This window comes from Carex rostrata, chromosome 11 (genome assembly GCF_964058835.1).
Source record: "Carex rostrata chromosome 11, lpCarRost1.2, whole genome shotgun sequence".
Classification (NCBI taxonomy): Eukaryota; Viridiplantae; Streptophyta; class Magnoliopsida; order Poales; family Cyperaceae; genus Carex; species Carex rostrata.
In genome coordinates, this window is record NC_135928.1 from 10,011,898 (window position 1) to 10,031,544 (window position 19,647).

Here is a 19,647-nt window from a genome sequence, read left to right on the forward strand (position 1 = left end):
TCAAGTATTTATACCTATAAATTTAATTAAATTTGGAAGAGCACATTGTTTTGAATAAATTTAATTAAACTAGTTAATTGAGTTAGTTTATGGAAGTTAAACACGATTGGGGAAGATAAATACTTATAAGTATAGGTATAAATACTTGTGTGACGTTGAGCCTGAAAATATGTCATCCTAAATCTCATTTAAAATATAAAATTGCGTAGAATACGTTCGTGGTTTTAAATTCACAAAATTCCTCATAGATCGTGAGAAATGTGGACGACATTGAAAAAAAGAAAAAAAACACACTTTTAAAAATATGTATGGAGAGTTTAAAAAATGGAAGATGATGGAAGATGGGAGTGGAAGGATTCATATAATTATTCATAAAAAAAAATTCTCCAAATGCTCCTTCAATATTTCCGTCCATTCCACTCCTGCATTCTCAAAAGTCAAAATTCTCCGAATGCTGAATGGTGGTTTCCAGTGACTTTCAAATGGAGAGAACAAAAATTCATATCGGTGCTCCATATATAAATATTTACAAGTACCAAGCCACTTGTTCTAATCTATTGTACAAAAACGATTGGGAAGCCACCCACCTAAAAGGTATCAATTCTCAATTATCCATGAAAAAGCGCAAGTGATCGATCTACATTTGGTTAAAGTGCAGAGATTATGGGGATCAAGAAGAAAACCTTCATGGCCGCAGCCTTTTATCTTCTCTGCTTCCTCTCCTTGCTTGTCGAGGGATTCGACCGAAGCGACTTCCCTGATTCCTTCCTCTTTGGCACTGCCACCTCTTCTTATCAGGTTCTCTCTCCCTCTCTCCTCTCTTTCTTTTTGAAAAGATTGCAAGAATCATAAGCACCATATAAGATCATATAGGTAGAGCCACATAACATCCCTGCGTTTCGCCCTAACAGAGCAATTGCATCACTTAAAAGAAAAAAATACAGAGCAATTACCAATTGCATTTCAAATTTCCAATATTTGCTACTAAGACCAAAAATGGAGTTAGGCAATTATATGATTATCCACATTTGGTATTAAGAAGAAGAGCATCTAATTAAATAAAAGAAAATATATATTTAGCATACGGCTTGATATTGACATATAATATAATATTTAGCATGTCTTTATTGCTTGATATTGACATGTACAAAAAATGTTTAGCATGCTTTATGGCTTGATATTGACATATACAAAAATATTTAGCGTCATCTTGTAAGCATTTCTATCAAGGGGCACGGGTATAGAAACATATCCAATATTAATTTAAATTATATAAAAAAAATATGACATAAAACATTCACGGATGTTACCTGATAAGTTCCAATATTGTTCGGAGGAGCATTTCCGAAATTTTTATTTATACCCTTTTAAAAAAATAAATAAATCAAAAAAATAAATAAATCAAAACACTTTCAAAATAGAAGAATTCAACATTTAAGTGAATTGCTAAGCCAATCAGTAGTCCATTTATGGGAGGTCCCAGATTAGCTTAGAGTTCTCTTAAAACCGTAATATATTTAACATTACAGTGTATTTTTTGGGCTTTTGGGAGCCGCTAATTCAATCTGCGCCATCCCCATAAATGAGCTGCAGATTAACTTAGCGATCCAGATAAACGTGGAATTCTTCCATTTTGGAGGTGTTTTGTTTTGTTTTTTTATTTATTTTTTAATGCTATTAGGGAGCATGTGCTTACATTTCCCAAGATTTGTCTCTAGCTAAAAGTAGTTATTTAGTCCAAGTTTATTCTTAAATATTGTTGTGGACTATAGTACTGAAGTGGTATAATAAAAGACTTAAACATAGGTGAATATAATATTTCTGTTTAGATTCTGACCATCTGATCATAATCTGCACGAATATTAAAGAGGTCTCGTGCATTTCATCTGGACATAATTGATCCGAATCTTGATCAGATGGTCCAGATTTCCGAATTTTTTATTAATAGAAAATAAATAAATAAAATATCGAAATAGGGGATAGCTTTTGATTTTTGTTGAAAAATAAGTAGACCGGGTCCGTTTATTCCGTCCAGCGGTCCAGCGGACGGGACTAATTATCCCGTCCAGCTTAATTTAATTAACAATCAAATTAATCAAACTCAGCGGAGAGAAAAGAAAAAAAAATCCGAACGGTATAATCCGTGTCTGGGGTTTTAAAAAAAAAAATGGGACAGTATAGTTAAACCCGTCCGGACTCCGGGTTAAGAAAAAAAAATGCGGTTAAGGCATATCCAAATAATAATCTGCGACAACAAATACTTTTTAAGTACCATTTAATTTATACATTAATTTAATTAGCCTGGTGCCGATTTCAACCTATGTAACAGCTGCACTTCGTTTGGAGACATTCATTATATTGACTTTGTGGTTAGTCAATCCTTGATTTATAACCAGATGACCTTATTACCTTGATTAATGGATCATTTATAATATATTTTATTTTTAATTGTATGGTAACAAGTCAAGCATCAATAGTTTTATAATACACGGTTTATATATGCTTAATTAACAAATGCATTCAGATATATATATACCAGTGCAAATCTTTGTTTATGTACTATTTAAGTATGTACATTCAAAGGCTGTTAGTGTCGGCTGATTAATCGGTGACGGTGGCCAAACCGTCACGCATATCTTTAACGGAGGCATGTTTGCGGTGAAAAACGTTTAATCGGCTGTTTTTCCCGATTAATCGGCCGTTTTACTGATTAATCGACCGATTATTCCCGTTTATTGCAGTTTATTCTAATTTATTTCAGTAATTTTTTTCACATTGATTTTTTTTATGTGATAGTGTGTGATAATAAGTTTTATAAATCATGTATTGCGGTTTTGTTTATGCTTGGACATACATTCAATATTTTTTGTATATGTTTTTTCTTCTTACTTACTTTAAAATTTATTAATTCTTCTTCTATTTATTTATCATATATTTTTCTTACTAATTACTGATGTAATTTTTTCAATTAGTACGACATATTCATTTATGAAACTAAGTTATTATTATAAACTAAATTTAGTGATTTTATGTTGGAATGCTTCATTTCTTTCACATAATATGTTATTAGTATTTGAAAAAAGTTTTAACTCTTGAATTTATTTTTTCATTAAATAAATGTGTTACTGACACATGTAAAGTGCTTGTGCGTTAAAAAAAAAAGTGCAATGTCATGTTATAATAATGAAATTAAGTTAAATTAAGTTAAATTAAGTTTATTTGATAAGTTTAATGAGTTAAATAAATTATTTTTAATAAATTATGATATATATAAATAAATTTAATAAAAACGTTAAATTGTCCGCATAATTCTGATTAATTGGCCACATACCAATTAATCGCTTGACGGTACTCTGTCCGTCTGACAACCGCATACCGTTATTTAAACCACTGGTGTGTGTATATATATATCTATGCTACCCTGACACTCCTAGAAGGTCACCGTACCCGTGTCCGACACGTATCCGACACCGACACTCCTCTGACACGGCCACGATACGTGTCAGGTACGCCAGCTGGCGTGTCAGATGAGCTGGCGCGTCCCTACCCTCTTGATACAGTCTCCGACACCTCGTTGAATGCGCTGATACGGTTGGACACGGTCGGGACACTTCTAATTTTTTTTTTATCTCCGCAGATTGCTCATGGAGTCCTGTCCTAAGCTTTCACAGCATATATAATTATTTTTTTCTCCTGGACCTGGTCCAATACACCCCGCCAACAAAGTAATAATTAGACTATTTTTTGCTCTGGGTGTGATTCGAACCCAAGCTTTCCTGTTAAGAGCCAAAATACTTTCTCACTGTAATAGACTATGTTATGTGTTACATTATAGTAGGTATGGTATTTAATTCATACTTGAGTAAGTCTTTGTACAAGTTTAGTTTAAATTTAATATTAATCTAAATATCATAATTAAAATAGAAAAATAATATATATAATAGCCGTGTCGTATCCTCTATTTTTGAGAATTGCCGTATCGCCGTACCCGTGTCGTGTCCGACACGATACCCGTACCCGTATCCATGCAACATAGATATATATATATATGAGGAGGGTTCAAATGCACCCAAATTTTTGTGCACCCAAATGTACTCTATCTTTCAAATCCTTTTTCTCCGTTTTCAAAGTCCGAATAGTCAATCCGAACCGTTAGATGCGATCTATATATTAAGATGTGCTTGGAGACCAAATTTTACATTTTTTTGGAATTTTTTTACTATTTATTAAACACTTTGAAAATCGCTGATCCAATGGTCCAGAAAATGTAAAATCAGCGATTTTCAAAGTGGCTTAATAAATAGTAAAAAAATTCCAAAAAATGTAAAATTTGGTCTCCAACCACATCTTAATATATAGATCGCATCTAACGGTTCGGATTGACTATTCGGACTTTGAAAATGGAGAAAAAGAATTTGAAAGATAGGATGCATTTGAGTGCACAAAAATTTGGATGCATTTGAACCCTCCTCTATATATATATATATATATATATATATTGACTTGATCTAATGCTGCACCAGTATGCTTCTGATAACGAGGAATGGCGTGCTCCTTTTTTTAAAAAGAAAAATTCATTTTGGCATCTTTCATTTCAAGTGCACTACTATACTATAATTATAGTATAGTTAGCTGTTGAGGATTAGTTGAACGTGTGTTTTCATTGATCCTTTTTATCCGGGTATTTTCGCTGGGGACGGGATCCCTTAATCCGTCTTTTTTTTTTTTTTACCTCAGAGCCCGGACGGGTTTAACCATATCGTTCCATATATATATATATTTTTTACTCCGAACAGGTCAGATTATACCGTCCAGTTTTTTCTTTCCTCTCCTCTAAGTTTGATTAATTTGATTATTAATTAAATTAAGTCGGACGGGATAATTAGTCCCGTCCGCTGGACGAGATAAACGAACTCGTTCTACCTATTTCTCGACAAAAATAAAAAACTATCCCCTATTTCGATATTTAAAAAATTCGGTCCAGATTTTGGTTGGTAGGTACCAAATTGTTCTCCTACATGAATAGGATAGTTTACATAATTATGTCAATTAATTCTGATAGCGAAACCTAACCACTGCCAAATACCTTCTGGCCCAGTACACGTAATATTTTGGAACCGTTAGTATTAAATATTATTAATTAATCTGTCTCAACTGTTGACATATCTAATAAATGTACTATTTAATTAAAAACTACAAATATTTCAAATAATTTTGCAAGACAATATTTTGTATATTTTAGTACAAATATACATGTGTAGTCAGCCTTTGCTTTTTTCATTCGCAGATTGAAGGTGCTTATTTGCAAGGAAACAAAGAACTAAGCAATTGGGATGTTTTGTCCCATATACCGGGTTTGTTTTTATCAATTCCAAAGAATAATTAAGTCATCAGTTGCATAAACAATGGATTAAGCAACTGTTGAATTAACAGATCAGGGTTGTAAAGAATAATTAAGCCAGTACTTGTGGAAATATCAATTCCCATGATATCTCATATATATATATATATAGGGTGATTGTTTCTATTCATCAATGAATAGCAGCAGAATAGTTCAGAGTTTTGGATCTTGCAATTTGGATCATACATTTCAACATCAGTTCCCAAAAATGGGGCCAGGATTGAAAAAAACCATTATAAGACATCAGTTGTTTCTTTTCAAGATGTGAAAAACAAGCATATAAGACCCCTCTTGTATCTACTGAAACCATAAGGTTTTTCGGTTTTGTAATAACAAGTGATTTGTAATATAAGCAACTTTTTATTTCTTTTGAATTAGGAAAAATTGACGATAGTAGCAATGGAGATATTGCGGATGACCACTACCATCTCTACATGGTGAGTTGAGAAAAAACTGAAAAGTAAAGGAACCAAAAATAATATTCTTCACAAATAATTCCAATAATTCTCAAATGTCTAACTCAGTCCTGAAATTTTGGTGCAGAATACATCTTTTTAATACACTTGTAGAATATAATGGGAAGAATATATTTTTTCGATAGTTGTTATATTTTTCATATCATTTACATAATTTCATCGATGTAATTGAAATAGAATTCGATGTTGATTTTTTATAGGATGATATCGAGTTGATGCATTCTCTTGGGGTCAATTCTTATCGATTCTCAATTTCTTGGTCCAGAATTCTTGCTGGTAAGCTAGTATTATTTTTGGCTGATTTATTTTAAATTTCTATATCTCTCTAGCAGGTAAAATAAATAGTACCAGATATTAGTTGAGAACTAAATTTTCATGGTAAATGGATAAACCTTTGATTGCCTTAAAGCATTTGACAATTGGTGCTTCAATAATTAAACTAAAAGGACACTTGAAAGATCAGGAAAAGATAAAAGAAGGGAAAAGAGTTAAACCGAGATATTCGTGAAGTGACTAAATTTGAATAACTATCAAAGTTCAGTGACTTAAGTTGAATAAATCAAGTTTGTTAACTTTTCTGAGGTGAAGTTCGCGATTCCAAGAAATTCACCCTAAAAAAGTTGAAAAACACAGATTAAATAAGGTAGCTAGGTCCACAGAGCAAAAAACCAGACACTATGCATAAAGTACAATTAATGGAAATTTGGTAAAACAAAGTATTTTAATCATTGACAGGAGATAGATTTCAAGGCGTAAATCAAGATGGTATTCAATTCTACAACAATCTTATAAATGCACTATTGCTTAAAGGTACTTTTTATCACAAGCTTATATGATTGCAAGTTTGCTACCTGTACAATTTTTATTTTATTTTATAATCTTCTATTCTTGAGAATGTCCCTGTGGCTAACTTAATTTGTTCATTGATGTTTTACGGTCAATCAGGAATAGAGCCATTTGTTACTCTCAATCACTATGACATTCCTCAATATCTGGAAGACAAATATGGAGGATGGCTTAATCCAGAGATTCAGTACAAATATTTTTTTTTTCTTTTTTATTTCTTTTTTTATTTTTGTTTAGTTTTATTTTATGTCATGAACTGGATAAATTACAGACCATGATGCATTAAGCCAATTTGTCTTTGTTTGCTTGCTTACATACTCGTAAAAATAGAGCTAATGAATAGAAACCACCAAAACAAGGCACATAAGTAATCCTTATTTCTACAAGAAAAAACACAAGTGATCACAAAAAAGAAAACAAATAAAATGTTACTCAATTTTTTTTGGTTTACAGGAAGGATTTTGGGTACTTTGCAGAAGTATGTTTCAGAGAATTTGGTGTTGAATAAATGATTCAAACTTAGATAATTTCTGTTATTAGAGAAATGAGTGAAGGGCTGTGAGTAAATTTACGTTTATTAGGGTTGTCTTTGTTTATTTAAATTGCTAATTTAGGCGCACTCTATTTTGTAACTGTTTGTTAAGTGAAGGGTTGTAACTCTTCAGGGGTTGGATCTATTCTGCTTTATATATAGCAGTTAGATAATAGACAATTTGTATCTCTTTTTCAAATACATAATATTGAACTTTGTCTGCTTCTCTTATTTCCTCTCTAAATATTCCAACATTCTGGTATCAGAGCCAGGTTAGAACCATGAATCAATCTACCATTCCTCAATTCGATGGAGAGAATTACAATTTCTGGTGTATCAAGATGAAAACGCTGCTTAAGTCTCATGGGTTATGGGACATAGTTGAGGCTGGTTTGACGGGAACTGATCAAGAAAATGTTAAGAAGGATTCAAGGGCGATGTGCTTTATTCAACAAGGTGTTAGTGATGCAGTCTTTCCCAAAATCGCAGCAGCAGAAAATGCCAAAGTAGCCTGGACGAATCTGTCTACTTCGTTTGAAGGAAACACTCGGGTAAAGGGGATGAAACTTCAGGGATTGAGAAGGGATTTTGAGACACTGCAGATGAAGCCTGAAGAGAACATCCAAACTTTTCTTACAAAGGTGCAGGATGTGGTGAATCAAATGAAGGTATATGGTGATACGGTGTCAGATCAGACGGTGGTTTCCAAAGTGTTGAGAAGTCTAAATCCTGATTTTGATCATGTTGTCGCTGCGATTGAGGAATCCAAAGATTTAGCAAATTATTCATTCATAGAACTTACAGGATCTCTACAGACACATGAATCTAGATTAAAGAAAAGGGAAGAATCGGTTGGAGAACAAGCCTTTTATGTAAGAGGAGAAGTTGTGAGAGGAAGAGGAAGAAGCAGGGGTAGTTTTGCTAGAGGGAGAAGAGGCAGGGGATCGAGTTCGAGAGGGGGAAGCACCACTGGAGAATCGAATTCCAGAGGGGGAAGGAATATTGATTCGTCAGATTGTGACTCATCCGATGAGTTTAAGAAAGGAGTTAGGTGTTATAACTGCAATAAGATGGGACATTACAAATCTGAATGTCAAGAGCCAAGTAAACGGGTGGTGCGTTGCTATTATTGTAACAAACTGGGGCATCTTCAATCTCAGTGTTACACCAAAAAAAGAGAAGAAGGTCAGGCAAGTTTCGCCCAGGAGAATGAAGAGGAGTATGAGGAGACAGATGATGCACTTTTCATGGCTTACACCAGTCACAAAATTGATCCAAGCACGATTTGGTTTCTGGACAGCGGGTGCTCAAATCACATGACAGGGCATAAGGAGCAGTTTGTTACTCTTGATGAATCCTTTAAGCATCAAGTGAAACTTGGAGATAATAAGATGATTCAAGTAGAAGGTAAAGGGACAGTATCTGTTCTTACAGCAACCGGTATGAAAAATCTTCAAAACGTGTATTTCATTCCAAAATTGTCACAAAACTTGTTGAGTATTGGGCAATTGACTGATAACGGTTATTTCGTTGTATTTGATGGTAAAACCTGTACCATAAAAGAGAAGACAAGTGACCAGTTAATTGTAAAAGTAGAAATGGCTGCAAACAAATTGTTTCCTCTAGAAATGACCACTGTGATGGATCGGGCATTAATTGCAAAAGGGACGAAGATCTCTGATCTGTGGCATCAGAGATATGGGCATTTAAATGAGTCAAGTTTGAAGTTATTGGGTCATAAAGAGATGGTCTATGGTATACCTGCGATTGATGAAGTAGAATTTTGTGAGGGATGTGTGTATGGAAAACAATCCAGAATACCATTTCCAAAGAATCAAAGTAGAAAGACTGAGAACATTCTTGAGGTTGTGCATACCGACTTATGCGGGCCAATGAAGACTACATCTTTAGGTGGCAGTAAGTATTTCTTATTGTTCATTGATGATTTTAGTAGGAGAAGTTGGATTTATTTTCTTAAGGCCAAATCTGAAACATTCAATGTGTTCAAGAAGTTTAAAGCTTTGGTTGAAAAACAATCAGGCAGCAGTATAAAAGTTCTAAGATCTGATAGGGGAGGGGAGTTTACTTCAAGAGAGTTCAATGAATTTTGTGAAGTAGAAGGGATACACCATGAGCTGACCACACCGTATACACCGCAACAAAACGGTGTAGCAGAAAGGAAGAATAGAACAGTAGTTGAAATGGGAAGGAGTTTGATGAAACACAAGAAGCTGCCTAATCAATTTTGGGCTGAAGCTGTAGGAACAGCAGTTCATATACTGAACCGATCACCAACCAAGGCAGTGAGTGAAGTTACTCCATTGGAAGCTTGGTCTGGAAAGAAACCCGATGTAAGTTATTTTAGAGTATTCGGTTGTATAGCTTATGGGTTCATTGATGATCACATGAGAAGTAAACTTGATGACAAAACTCTAAAACAAATCTTTATTGGGTACAGTGAGCAGTCAAAAGGGTACAGGTTATATGATCCTGTAAGTGGAAAGGTTACAGTGAATAGAAATGTTGTTTTTGATGAAGGGTCATGTTGGGATTTGGATGAGAAGAAAGAAGCGGTAGCTGCTGAAAAAGAAACTGTTACAGTTACTGACAGTGAATTAATAGAAGATGAAAGTGATAGGAGTGAAGAGCAGGAGATATTGGATAGAAATGAAGTTGTCGAAACTCCTCTGAAAACTTATACCAGGAGGGGGAGAGATGTGCGGCTCACAAACAGGAAGACAAAAGCACTAACAGACTTGTATGAATCAACGCAAGTAATGTTAGTGGCTGATCCGACATGTTTTGAAGAAGCAGCTATGAAGGATGAGTGGAAAGTAGCCATGAAGGATGAGATTGCAGCAATAGAGAAGAACAAAACTTGGAGATTGGTAAGATTACCGGAAGGAAAAAATGTAATTGGGGTGAAATGGGTGTACAAAACTAAAGTAGGACCAGAGGGTGAAATACTGAAGCATAAGGCTAGACTTGTGGTGCGAGGGTACACTCAAGAGCAGGGAGTTGATTTTGATGAGACATTTTCTCCTGTGGCACGATTTGAAACCATAAGAACTCTTTTGGCAATTGCAGCACATTCAAAACTGACAGTGTATCAATTTGATGTAAAATCAGCCTTTTTAAATGGGGAATTGAAGGAGGATGTTTACATAGAGCAGCCAAAGGGGTTTGAAGTTCACGGGAAAAAGGAGCATGTATACAAATTGGATAAGGCTTTGTATGGATTAAAACAGGCCCCACGAGCATGGTACAGTAAAATTGATAGTCACTTTCTTGAAACTGGTTTTGAAAGGAGCAGTAGTGAACCTAATCTTTACATAAAGAAGAATGGTGGAAATGAACTGCTGATTGTGTGTCTTTATGTAGATGACATGATCTACATGGGAACAAATCAGAGTTTAGTTGATCAGTTTAAAGAGAGTATGAAAAAGAAGTTTGAGATGACTGACTTAGGAAGGATGAAATATTTCTTGGGTTTGGAAGTGATTCAAGATGACAAGGGCATTTTTGTCTCACAAAAGAAATATGCCTGTGACCTTTTAAGAAGATTTCAGATGGAGAACTGTCAGGCAATGAGTACACCCATGAACGCAAAAGAAAAATTAGTCAAGGAGGATGGAAGTGCATCAGCTGATGGTGTGAGATATAGAAGTATGGTGGGTGGCTTAATTTATCTTACTCACACAAGACCTGATATTTCATTTTCAGTTGGAGTTGTATCAAGATTTATGCACAATCCAACAAAACACCATATGGGAGCAGCGAAAAGAATTCTGAGGTACATTTCTGGAACAACTGAGTATGGGGTGTGGTACGATAGGAAGAGTACAGGAAAGTTGTCTGGGTACAGTGACAGTGATTGGGCAGGGTGTTATGAAGATATGAAGAGTACATCTGGTTACTTGTTCTGTTTGGGGTTAAGTCCTGTCAGCTGGAAATCAAAGAAACAGCCAACAGTAGCGCTTTCCTCAACAGAAGCGGAGTATGTAGCAGTATGTACAGCAGCTTGTCAAGGGGTATGGCTCAGTAGAATTTTGAAAGATGTTGAGAAGCAACAGGAAGGATCAGTAGTGATTAAATGCGACAACAAATCAACAATAGCTATGTGCAAAAATCCGATGTATCACGGTAGATCAAAGCACATTGATATTAAACTTCATTTCATCAGGGAGTTAGTCACAAATAACACTATTGAATTGGAATATGTGCCCACTGCAGACCAGAAAGCTGATATTCTGACCAAGGCGTTACCAGCAGCTGATTTTCTAGCTATGCGCAGGAAGATAGGAGTAACCAAGTTTGAATCAAGAGGGGGTGTTGAATAAATGATTCAAACTTAGATAATTTCTGTTATTAGAGAAATGAGTGAAGGGCTGTGAGTAAATTTACGTTTATTAGGGTTGTCTTTGTTTATTTAAATTGCTAATTTAGGCGCACTCTATTTTGTAACTGTTTGTTAAGTGAAGGGTTGTAACTCTTCAGGGGTTGGATCTATTCTGCTTTATATATAGCAGTTAGATAATAGACAATTTGTATCTCTTTTTCAAATACATAATATTGAACTTTGTCTGCTTCTCTTATTTCCTCTCTAAATATTCCAACATTTGGCGACCGAGTGAAATATTGGGCAACATTTAATGAGCCCAATGTCATGATTAAAAAGGGATATTTGGTTGGTACATATCCCCCTCTTCGCTGTTCAGCACCCTTTGGTGAGTGCCTCAGCGGAAATTCATCTGTGGAACCATATGTTGCTGCTCATAACGTCATACTATCACATGGAATTGCGGTTCAAATATATAAGAAAAAATATCAGGTATGTAGATGCATATTATATATGTAAAGTCGTGGATCTTGGTACTTTACCAGTCATCAACTCTGATGCTTTGCATCATTGCATGAAGTTCAATGAAATTCAAGTATGCTTGAATGATTTACATAGTATTAAATGAATATCAGGTATATGTGTATTCTGATTCTGGTGCTTTACATAAAATTGATGAATGTATGTTAAATTCATAGGCAAAACAAGGTGGTAGAATTGGTATTGTAATGTCTACAACCTGGTACGAACCGCTAAGGAACTTGACAAATGATTGGGTGGCCACTAAGCGACTTCTTGCATTTGATGTGCAATGGTAATTTGAGACAAATCATAATGATTAATTTTCATCAAAAATTTAAATTAATTAGAAAAATAATAATGTACGATATTAAACTAAAGTAAAATTCTTTTTTAATATAGTACCACAATGAACTAGGTTCACATATAGGGCACTCAAACTGCTGCATAGCTCTAATTTGAAAAACAAAAGACTGCAGTATTGTGGTACTGCTGGTTAACTCTGTAATTACTGAAAAAGAGGAACTTATTCTATATAATTCTCTACAGCAAAGTTCATTCGATTTGTATTACTCACTACAAAGTTCGTATTGACTTACTATACTTGTTTGTTTAAGATGTTATATTTTCTATCGAACATTTTATTGGCAAATTAATTAGTGATATATAAATGCATATATATCCATGTCTGTATAGAATTTTTATCGCAGTTGATTTCAGAAACTTTTTACTATAGTATCAATTTAAATAGAAAATTAGATTTTGACATATGATGTTAATAAGATAGTTATACATTCAGTCATAACATTATCCTTTAAAACATGACCAACATAGAGAATATCATAATAAAATTTGAAAATTTCAAAGAGCACCATATATTTGTCTGATTTTACTCTCTTACTGAGTACAGGTTTCTCGATCCAATCATTTTTGGAGATTACCCTTCAGAAATGCGGCAAATATTAGGCTCCAATCTGCCAATATTCTCATCTAAGGATAAGAAAAAACTAAGGTACAAGATGGACTTCATTGGTGTAAACCACTACACTACTCTATATGTGAGGGACTGCTTGTATTCTCCCTGCGAGGTAGCGGATTTTAATGGAAATGCCTTTACATACACTACAGGCGAGAGAAATGGCATCCCCATTGGAACCCCTGTAAGTGCAAAATGCAAATAATGTGGTTTCTCTGATTTCATCTGACAATTTTATGTTAATAGCTTCACCCAGAACCTCAGGCTCTTGATTGAAATGAAGAATTAGTTAAGGTGTGTCTGTTTGTGTAGGTGTTAATTTTTAGGTCAACAAATTTTTAGGACCTTCGGTTGTTTTGCCAATTTGATTGAACAAGTTGAGTTGATAGTATATCAGGTCCAGTATAGTTGCATATCCTCTGAATTTGGTTGTTCTGAAATTTTGCGCATGCACACATTTTAATTAAATTTTTGTTCTGAGTATATGGGTAATTATAACACAAATATTGAGGTGTCTGGGTATATGGGTAATGAAGCCCGGCCATGCACATTTAATTTTCTTTCAAGGCAAATGGGGTGGATATTTGAAAAATTACTCTTTAGTGCCACTATCTGATCTGTTGGTCCTGCTGGAAAATTAATAAATTGAACCATACCCAGCCCATTGAGGTACTGGGTCTGTTCGGATCCAATTCATATTTGGTCGGGTTCTAGTAATCATATATAGGGGGGCCTCCTAATTCAAACTTCATATTTTTCATGTTTTTACAGACTGCAATGCCAACATTCTATGTTGTTCCTCATGGTCTAGAAATGATGGTCAATTACATCAAGGAAAGATACAACAACATGCCTATGTTTCTCACTGAAAATGGTACATCATATATATCATATTTATGACCTTTTTACTCCTTTTCAAGTCATCATGGGTCTTACAATTTTCCTAAACAAGGTTATGCACAAGGCGTAAGCAACTACACCACGGTGAAGGATTTCGTCAATGACTTGGACCGGGTGGATTATCTGAACAAGTATCTTGGAATGCTGCTTAAAACCATCCGGTAAAACATATCTCTGCACTTAATTAGTTACAATATTAAAGAGTTAGGGTATTGATTTTTGCTACAAATTAAGTCTCTTTTCCTAATGTCAACAATCCTAATACATTTTAGTTTCTATTACTTTTTTATGTCATATATCTTTTTTATGTACTATGTTAGGGTTTATGGTTTGGAGTTTAGGGGTTCAGGTTTCAGGGTTTAAGGTTTAGGTGTAGTTTCTAAACAGCATGTTCCAAGTTCAAAAAATGGGGGTTCGTGATAGAGGTTTGGCGAGCGAGCGGTAAAAAAACTTCTTTATGAAAATGAAACCCTCACAAATTGTTGCTGATTTTGGTTGAGTTTCATTTCTAGCCTACCCGAACTTGTTTGGTAATAAAGACTTTGAATATTATTATTATTATGTTAGTTGCAACTTAATTAATTCTTGAAATTAATCAATGTGTGCCCTCTTAATATAGTGAACTTATTAGTTTACCTTTGTTTTTATAGGAATGGAGCAGATGTAAGAGGCTACTTCATATGGTCCATAATGGACAACTTTGAGTGGCTGTATGGCTATACTCTCAGATTTGGGCTTTACCATGTTGACTTCACCACACAAGTAAGGACACCTAAGCTATCTGCCATGTGGTACAAAGAGTTTCTTCAAGGGTCAGATTCACTGTTGAAAGCAGATTAAATTATAGTAAAACAATTGTATGTAATTTCAAAATTACAGTTCTTTTAGATAAAAAAAAAGAGGCAAATGAATTTTAAAAATTAGCTACCTCTTTTGAATAAGCCAATAAGGATTTTTTTCCATAGGAGGCAAACCCTACATTAAAAAAGGAATAATGAGATTTATAGTTGGATGCTATTTTGTAAGTGGACTTGCTTGGTTTTTTTATTTTTTATTTTTTATCATCTATGTACAGTACTGTAATTATGAACATATGGGAAATAACATATGTACAGTGTAATTATTAACATATGGGTATATATGCCTCCTTATTTAGAATGCTTCTGTAATTAGAAATCCCAATGCTCAACACAAGTTAACAGTACAATTTTAGCACAACCCAGATTTTTCTGCATGAATATTTACTGTGTATTCTGATTTTTAAATATTTTTTTAATGACAACATCCTTAATTTTTTTAGGTTTTATAATTTTATGTCTATTTTCTGAACACATATGTTCGGAAATTTTGACTGAACTTGTATGTTTATACAGTTGACAAATGTTGGAAAATATTTCCAAGTACACAAATAAATAGACTAAATACAGGCACCAAACGAATACATTCGGACTAATTAATCCATCCGACTTTTACTTTTAGGAACAATTCATCATTATTAATAGAATATATATAAGAGATAATAATATAGTTCGTACAAAATATAATAAAATTTACAACACTAAACATTAATTATACGAACTAACATTTGTGACTGATCAACCATCATTATTTATAATTATTCAAACAAAAATCTAGCTTTTTAAATTTCTATATTCATAAAAGATTCATATTCCAATTCGAACCAACAACATAGATTATTGTCTTTTGTTACTAAATTAAAGGCTAGTTCTCTCATATTTTAAATTATACACTAGTGAAAAATGTACAAGTAGTATCGCCTCATTAGTGAACGGGTTGATCACTTTCAACTAGCTTCATTTGCGAGAACTTGGGAGAGGAGATGGAGAGCGCATGGACTACTATTAGCCGACGGAAAGGAAACCCTACCACCTCCCAACAACCAGCGTCGATTAACCTCTACACCCCATATAACAACATGCCACTGTTCTCCCAAGTAGTCACTACCCCTCTCCTTCCTCAGCAGCTCTCCAAAACCACCCCCAATCAAGCTCCCATGGCCACTCCCTCTCCTCCCCATTCACCCCCGCCGGCCAACCCAACCTACTACTTCTTGCCGCACAGCCCCACTCAGCTCCGATTTCCCCCTCCTGCTCACTTCACCGAATGGCATGGCCGTTGTTTTAGGTGCTGCCGCACGGGCCACATGGCTGCCTCTTGCTGAAATCCAATGTGTTGCGGCAAGTGCTGGGGCAAATGTCACATGAGATCAAGATGCAACACAAAAACCCTCAATCTAGCAGTCATGCCATACTGGGCCTGCAAGCCCAGGCGCCTAGCTTCTCCTCCAAAGAAAGCATCGCCTTTTGATGAGTTGCTCAAGCACAGGGGGCTATTGAAGCCTTCCCCAACAACCGTCCCAAGAGGTTGTCCTATCACATAACTAGGACTCAACTACCAAATCAGAGCTCATGAAGCTCAGCTCTGCTGTGGTCTTTGACACCCATGGCAGGGAATATGTCTTCTCGTTGCAAGGTGTTCTGGGCTTTGCCATGAGGACTGAGCTGATCCAACCTGCTGAGGTTTTCATTGGCAGGCTACAGAGGGATAAGTTCCTCATTGTTCTTCCACATGGCATGGCGGCTGAAACTTTCATCAATGCTACAACGCCAGAGCTCTGGATACGGATACGGATCGGATATTAAATGTCATAGATACGAATCAGATATCGGACGGATACGGATATTTTTCATAATTAGCTTGTAAGTTACAAAACATTTATTATATTATTAAAATATTAGTCACTAATTATGTCATAGTGTCATATTGTTCATAAATATATATATATAGGAATATGCTAGCATGCTATGCATAGCATAGAGCCCCTCCATGCAACGCCTTGGATTTTGACTTTTGAAAATCCTAACGGTCGATCCGAACCGTTCATCTTGTTCTCCATATTAATATGTATTTGGAGACCAAATTTTACATTTTTTGGAATTTTTTTACTATTTCTTTAGATTTATTGAAAATCGCTGTTTTTTTATGGTCCAGATTTGCTGAAAACAACGATTTTCAATAAATCTAAAAAAATAGTAAAAAAATTCCAAAAAATGTAAAATTTGGTCCCCAAACACATATTAATATGGAGAATAAGATGAACAGTTCGGATCGACCGTTAGGATTTTGAAAAGTCAAAATCCAAGGCGTTGCATGGAGGAGCTCTATGCTATGCATAACATGCTAGCATATTCCTATATATATATATATAGAGGGCATGGCTAAATTGCTGCCGGCAGCATTTCTGCCGACAGTGCTGCCACCGTTTTTTTTTATTTTCTGATATCCAAACAACAAATCCAAACCGTTAGATGTTTAATCTATACTATAATCTACTTGGAGACCAAATTTTACATTTTTTTGAATTTTTTTACTATTTATTAAGCTGGTTTGAAAACTGCTGATTTCAATGCTGTAGAAATTTACTGAAATCAGCAGTTTTCAAACCAGCTTAATAAATAGTAAAAAAATTCCAAAAAATGTAAAATTTGGTCTCCAAGTAGATTATAGTATAGATTAAACATCTAACTGTTTGGATTTGTTGTTTGGACATCAGAAAATAAAAAAAACGGTGGCAGCACCGCCGGCAGCAATTTAGCCGTGCCCTATATATATATATATATATGCAATTTAATAAATTATTCATCCAGTATGCAATTTAAACAATCAATTTAAGAACATATATCACATTTGTTGTGGTTTAAAAGTGTAAACGGTCGGATACGAATAGTTAAAGGTCTTACCGTATCCGTATCCGTTATAATTTTTCGGATACGGATACGGATACGGTCGGATAATTTTAGTGCTTTTCCAGATTCGAATTTGGATGAAATCGGATATTATCCGATCCATTTACACTCCTAAGTTTCGCGGATTCAAATATATATTTGAATACGAATAATTGTCAGATATGGATACAAGTATGATTTTAATTTCGAAAGCAGATATGACTACTGATATGAATAATTATCAGTATCAGTGTTTTAATTTTTAAATACATGTATGTTTCTAGTGCTTCAGGTAGCGTACACAACTAAGCAAGAAAATTATTAAATAAGATTAATTAGTTAATTATGTAGTCGATCGTGGAATGGAAATTGCTGGTAAGTTGAAGATTGGCATGACAAGGATGGTTATCTTCTTATTATATTATAGCCTCTGATACGGTGCTGCGTTGGACATTGACACAAATGTTATCTACATGATAACGACGCAACGAAATCTCCTTTTAATTTAACAGTGAAGTATTCGAACGGTTTCGTGCTGCCACTTTCCAAGTCCAGTCTTCATATTTGCGAAAAGAAAGTTTGAAAGGGTACTTTTTGTTCTTTTAAATAAAGGAGTGATAGATATTGTGTTGGGTTTTAGGCCCAAATAAGCTCAGCCTAATAATTGCCTTGTTCTCCTCTATTTCTTTGCCGGGATTCATATCCTCTGCATTAACTCAAAAGAGAATATTTTGAGTTAATATATCTCAACTATTTTATTGGCTTTAAGATCTGTGTGGACTAGATCTGCACTAACATTAAAGATCTGTGTAGACTAGATCCTCACTAATTTTTTGAGTTAATGCATCTCAATCATTTGATTGGCTTTAAGATCCGTGCAGACTAAATCCACACTAATATTAAAGAGACCCTGTGTTAAAATCAGACGACCAGATTGTCTTCATTTAAAATCAAACAGCTGAGATGCATTAACTCAAAAGATTCCCTTTTGAGTTAATGTAGAGGATATGTGTTCCGGCTAACCTACGTTTAATGTGGTTGATGCTTAGCGGCTCTTTGTGCTAAATAGAGAGAGAGAGAGGAAGAGATAGTGAGATAGAGTGATTGTTTGTATTAATATTTGGAATACTCTTGTTATCTCTTGTTTGATAGTGAAATTTGTCGGTCGTTTGTCTTTCGGTAGAGTAGGCTCGACCGAATCACATAATCTCTATGTTTGCTCTCTTGTATACTTTTTGGAGTCGATCTATCTCCCGGTAACATATTTCATCCACTTTGATATATTTGCTTGTATGCAAGATTGCATTTGTTTCTAACTTCTCGGTTCTTATTGGTATACAATTTTTTGGGTCTATTGCGGGTTTTTTGTAGTTGATACGGAGTGTACCGGTATTCCGCATTTCTAGATTTAACCCGAACAAATTGTATTTCTTATCTGCAACTTTTATGTATACTTTAGATTGGTTTATATTTTTTAAGAAAATATTTATACCTTATCTTATTAAAATAAAGGGTTATTTTTTTTATGAAAATATATTTTTAGTTTATCTCGAGAGATTTTTTATTTCAATTTTGGGTTGATACGGTCCGACATTTTAGATTCTTATTTACATTCCGATATCTTTTTCTCTTTTGGTAAACAATAGCTCGGCCCTCTGAAAATTGTTTCAAATTACATTAGCAAATTTATTTAGAGTAAATATTATTGACACAAAATTGACTTTTATCCTTTTGGGGAAAAAAGAGGTTGCACGCTAAAGATGAACAAATCTCCACCTCATTCTCTATTTGATCTGTCTGCTTAATTCCTCTTATGAGACAGTTGAATTAATTTGTGGCGTGCATATATATATTCAAAATGGAACGTTTGTTTCTTTGAAATTTGCCAAGACCTCAAACTATTAGATATTCC

At 34.5% G+C, this 19,647-nt stretch overlaps 1 protein-coding gene across 1 annotated transcript; it reads left to right on the forward strand.

Annotated features, from left to right (window-relative positions):
* The first annotated feature begins 572 nt into the window (after nucleotides 1-572).
* Nucleotides 573-15,142, forward strand: LOC144562316 (beta-glucosidase 18-like). Its single transcript, XM_078311518.1, has 13 exons — nucleotides 573-798; nucleotides 5,288-5,354; nucleotides 5,780-5,838; nucleotides 6,078-6,153; nucleotides 6,613-6,687; nucleotides 6,823-6,910; nucleotides 7,177-7,215; nucleotides 11,873-12,086; nucleotides 12,293-12,408; nucleotides 13,024-13,273; nucleotides 13,861-13,963; nucleotides 14,042-14,150; nucleotides 14,640-15,142. The coding sequence occupies exons 1-13, from the start codon at nucleotides 664-666 to the stop codon at nucleotides 14,827-14,829; spliced, it is 1,521 nt and encodes a 506-aa protein (XP_078167644.1). The 5' UTR covers nucleotides 573-663; the 3' UTR covers nucleotides 14,830-15,142.
* The last annotated feature ends 4,505 nt before the right edge of the window (nucleotides 15,143-19,647 follow it).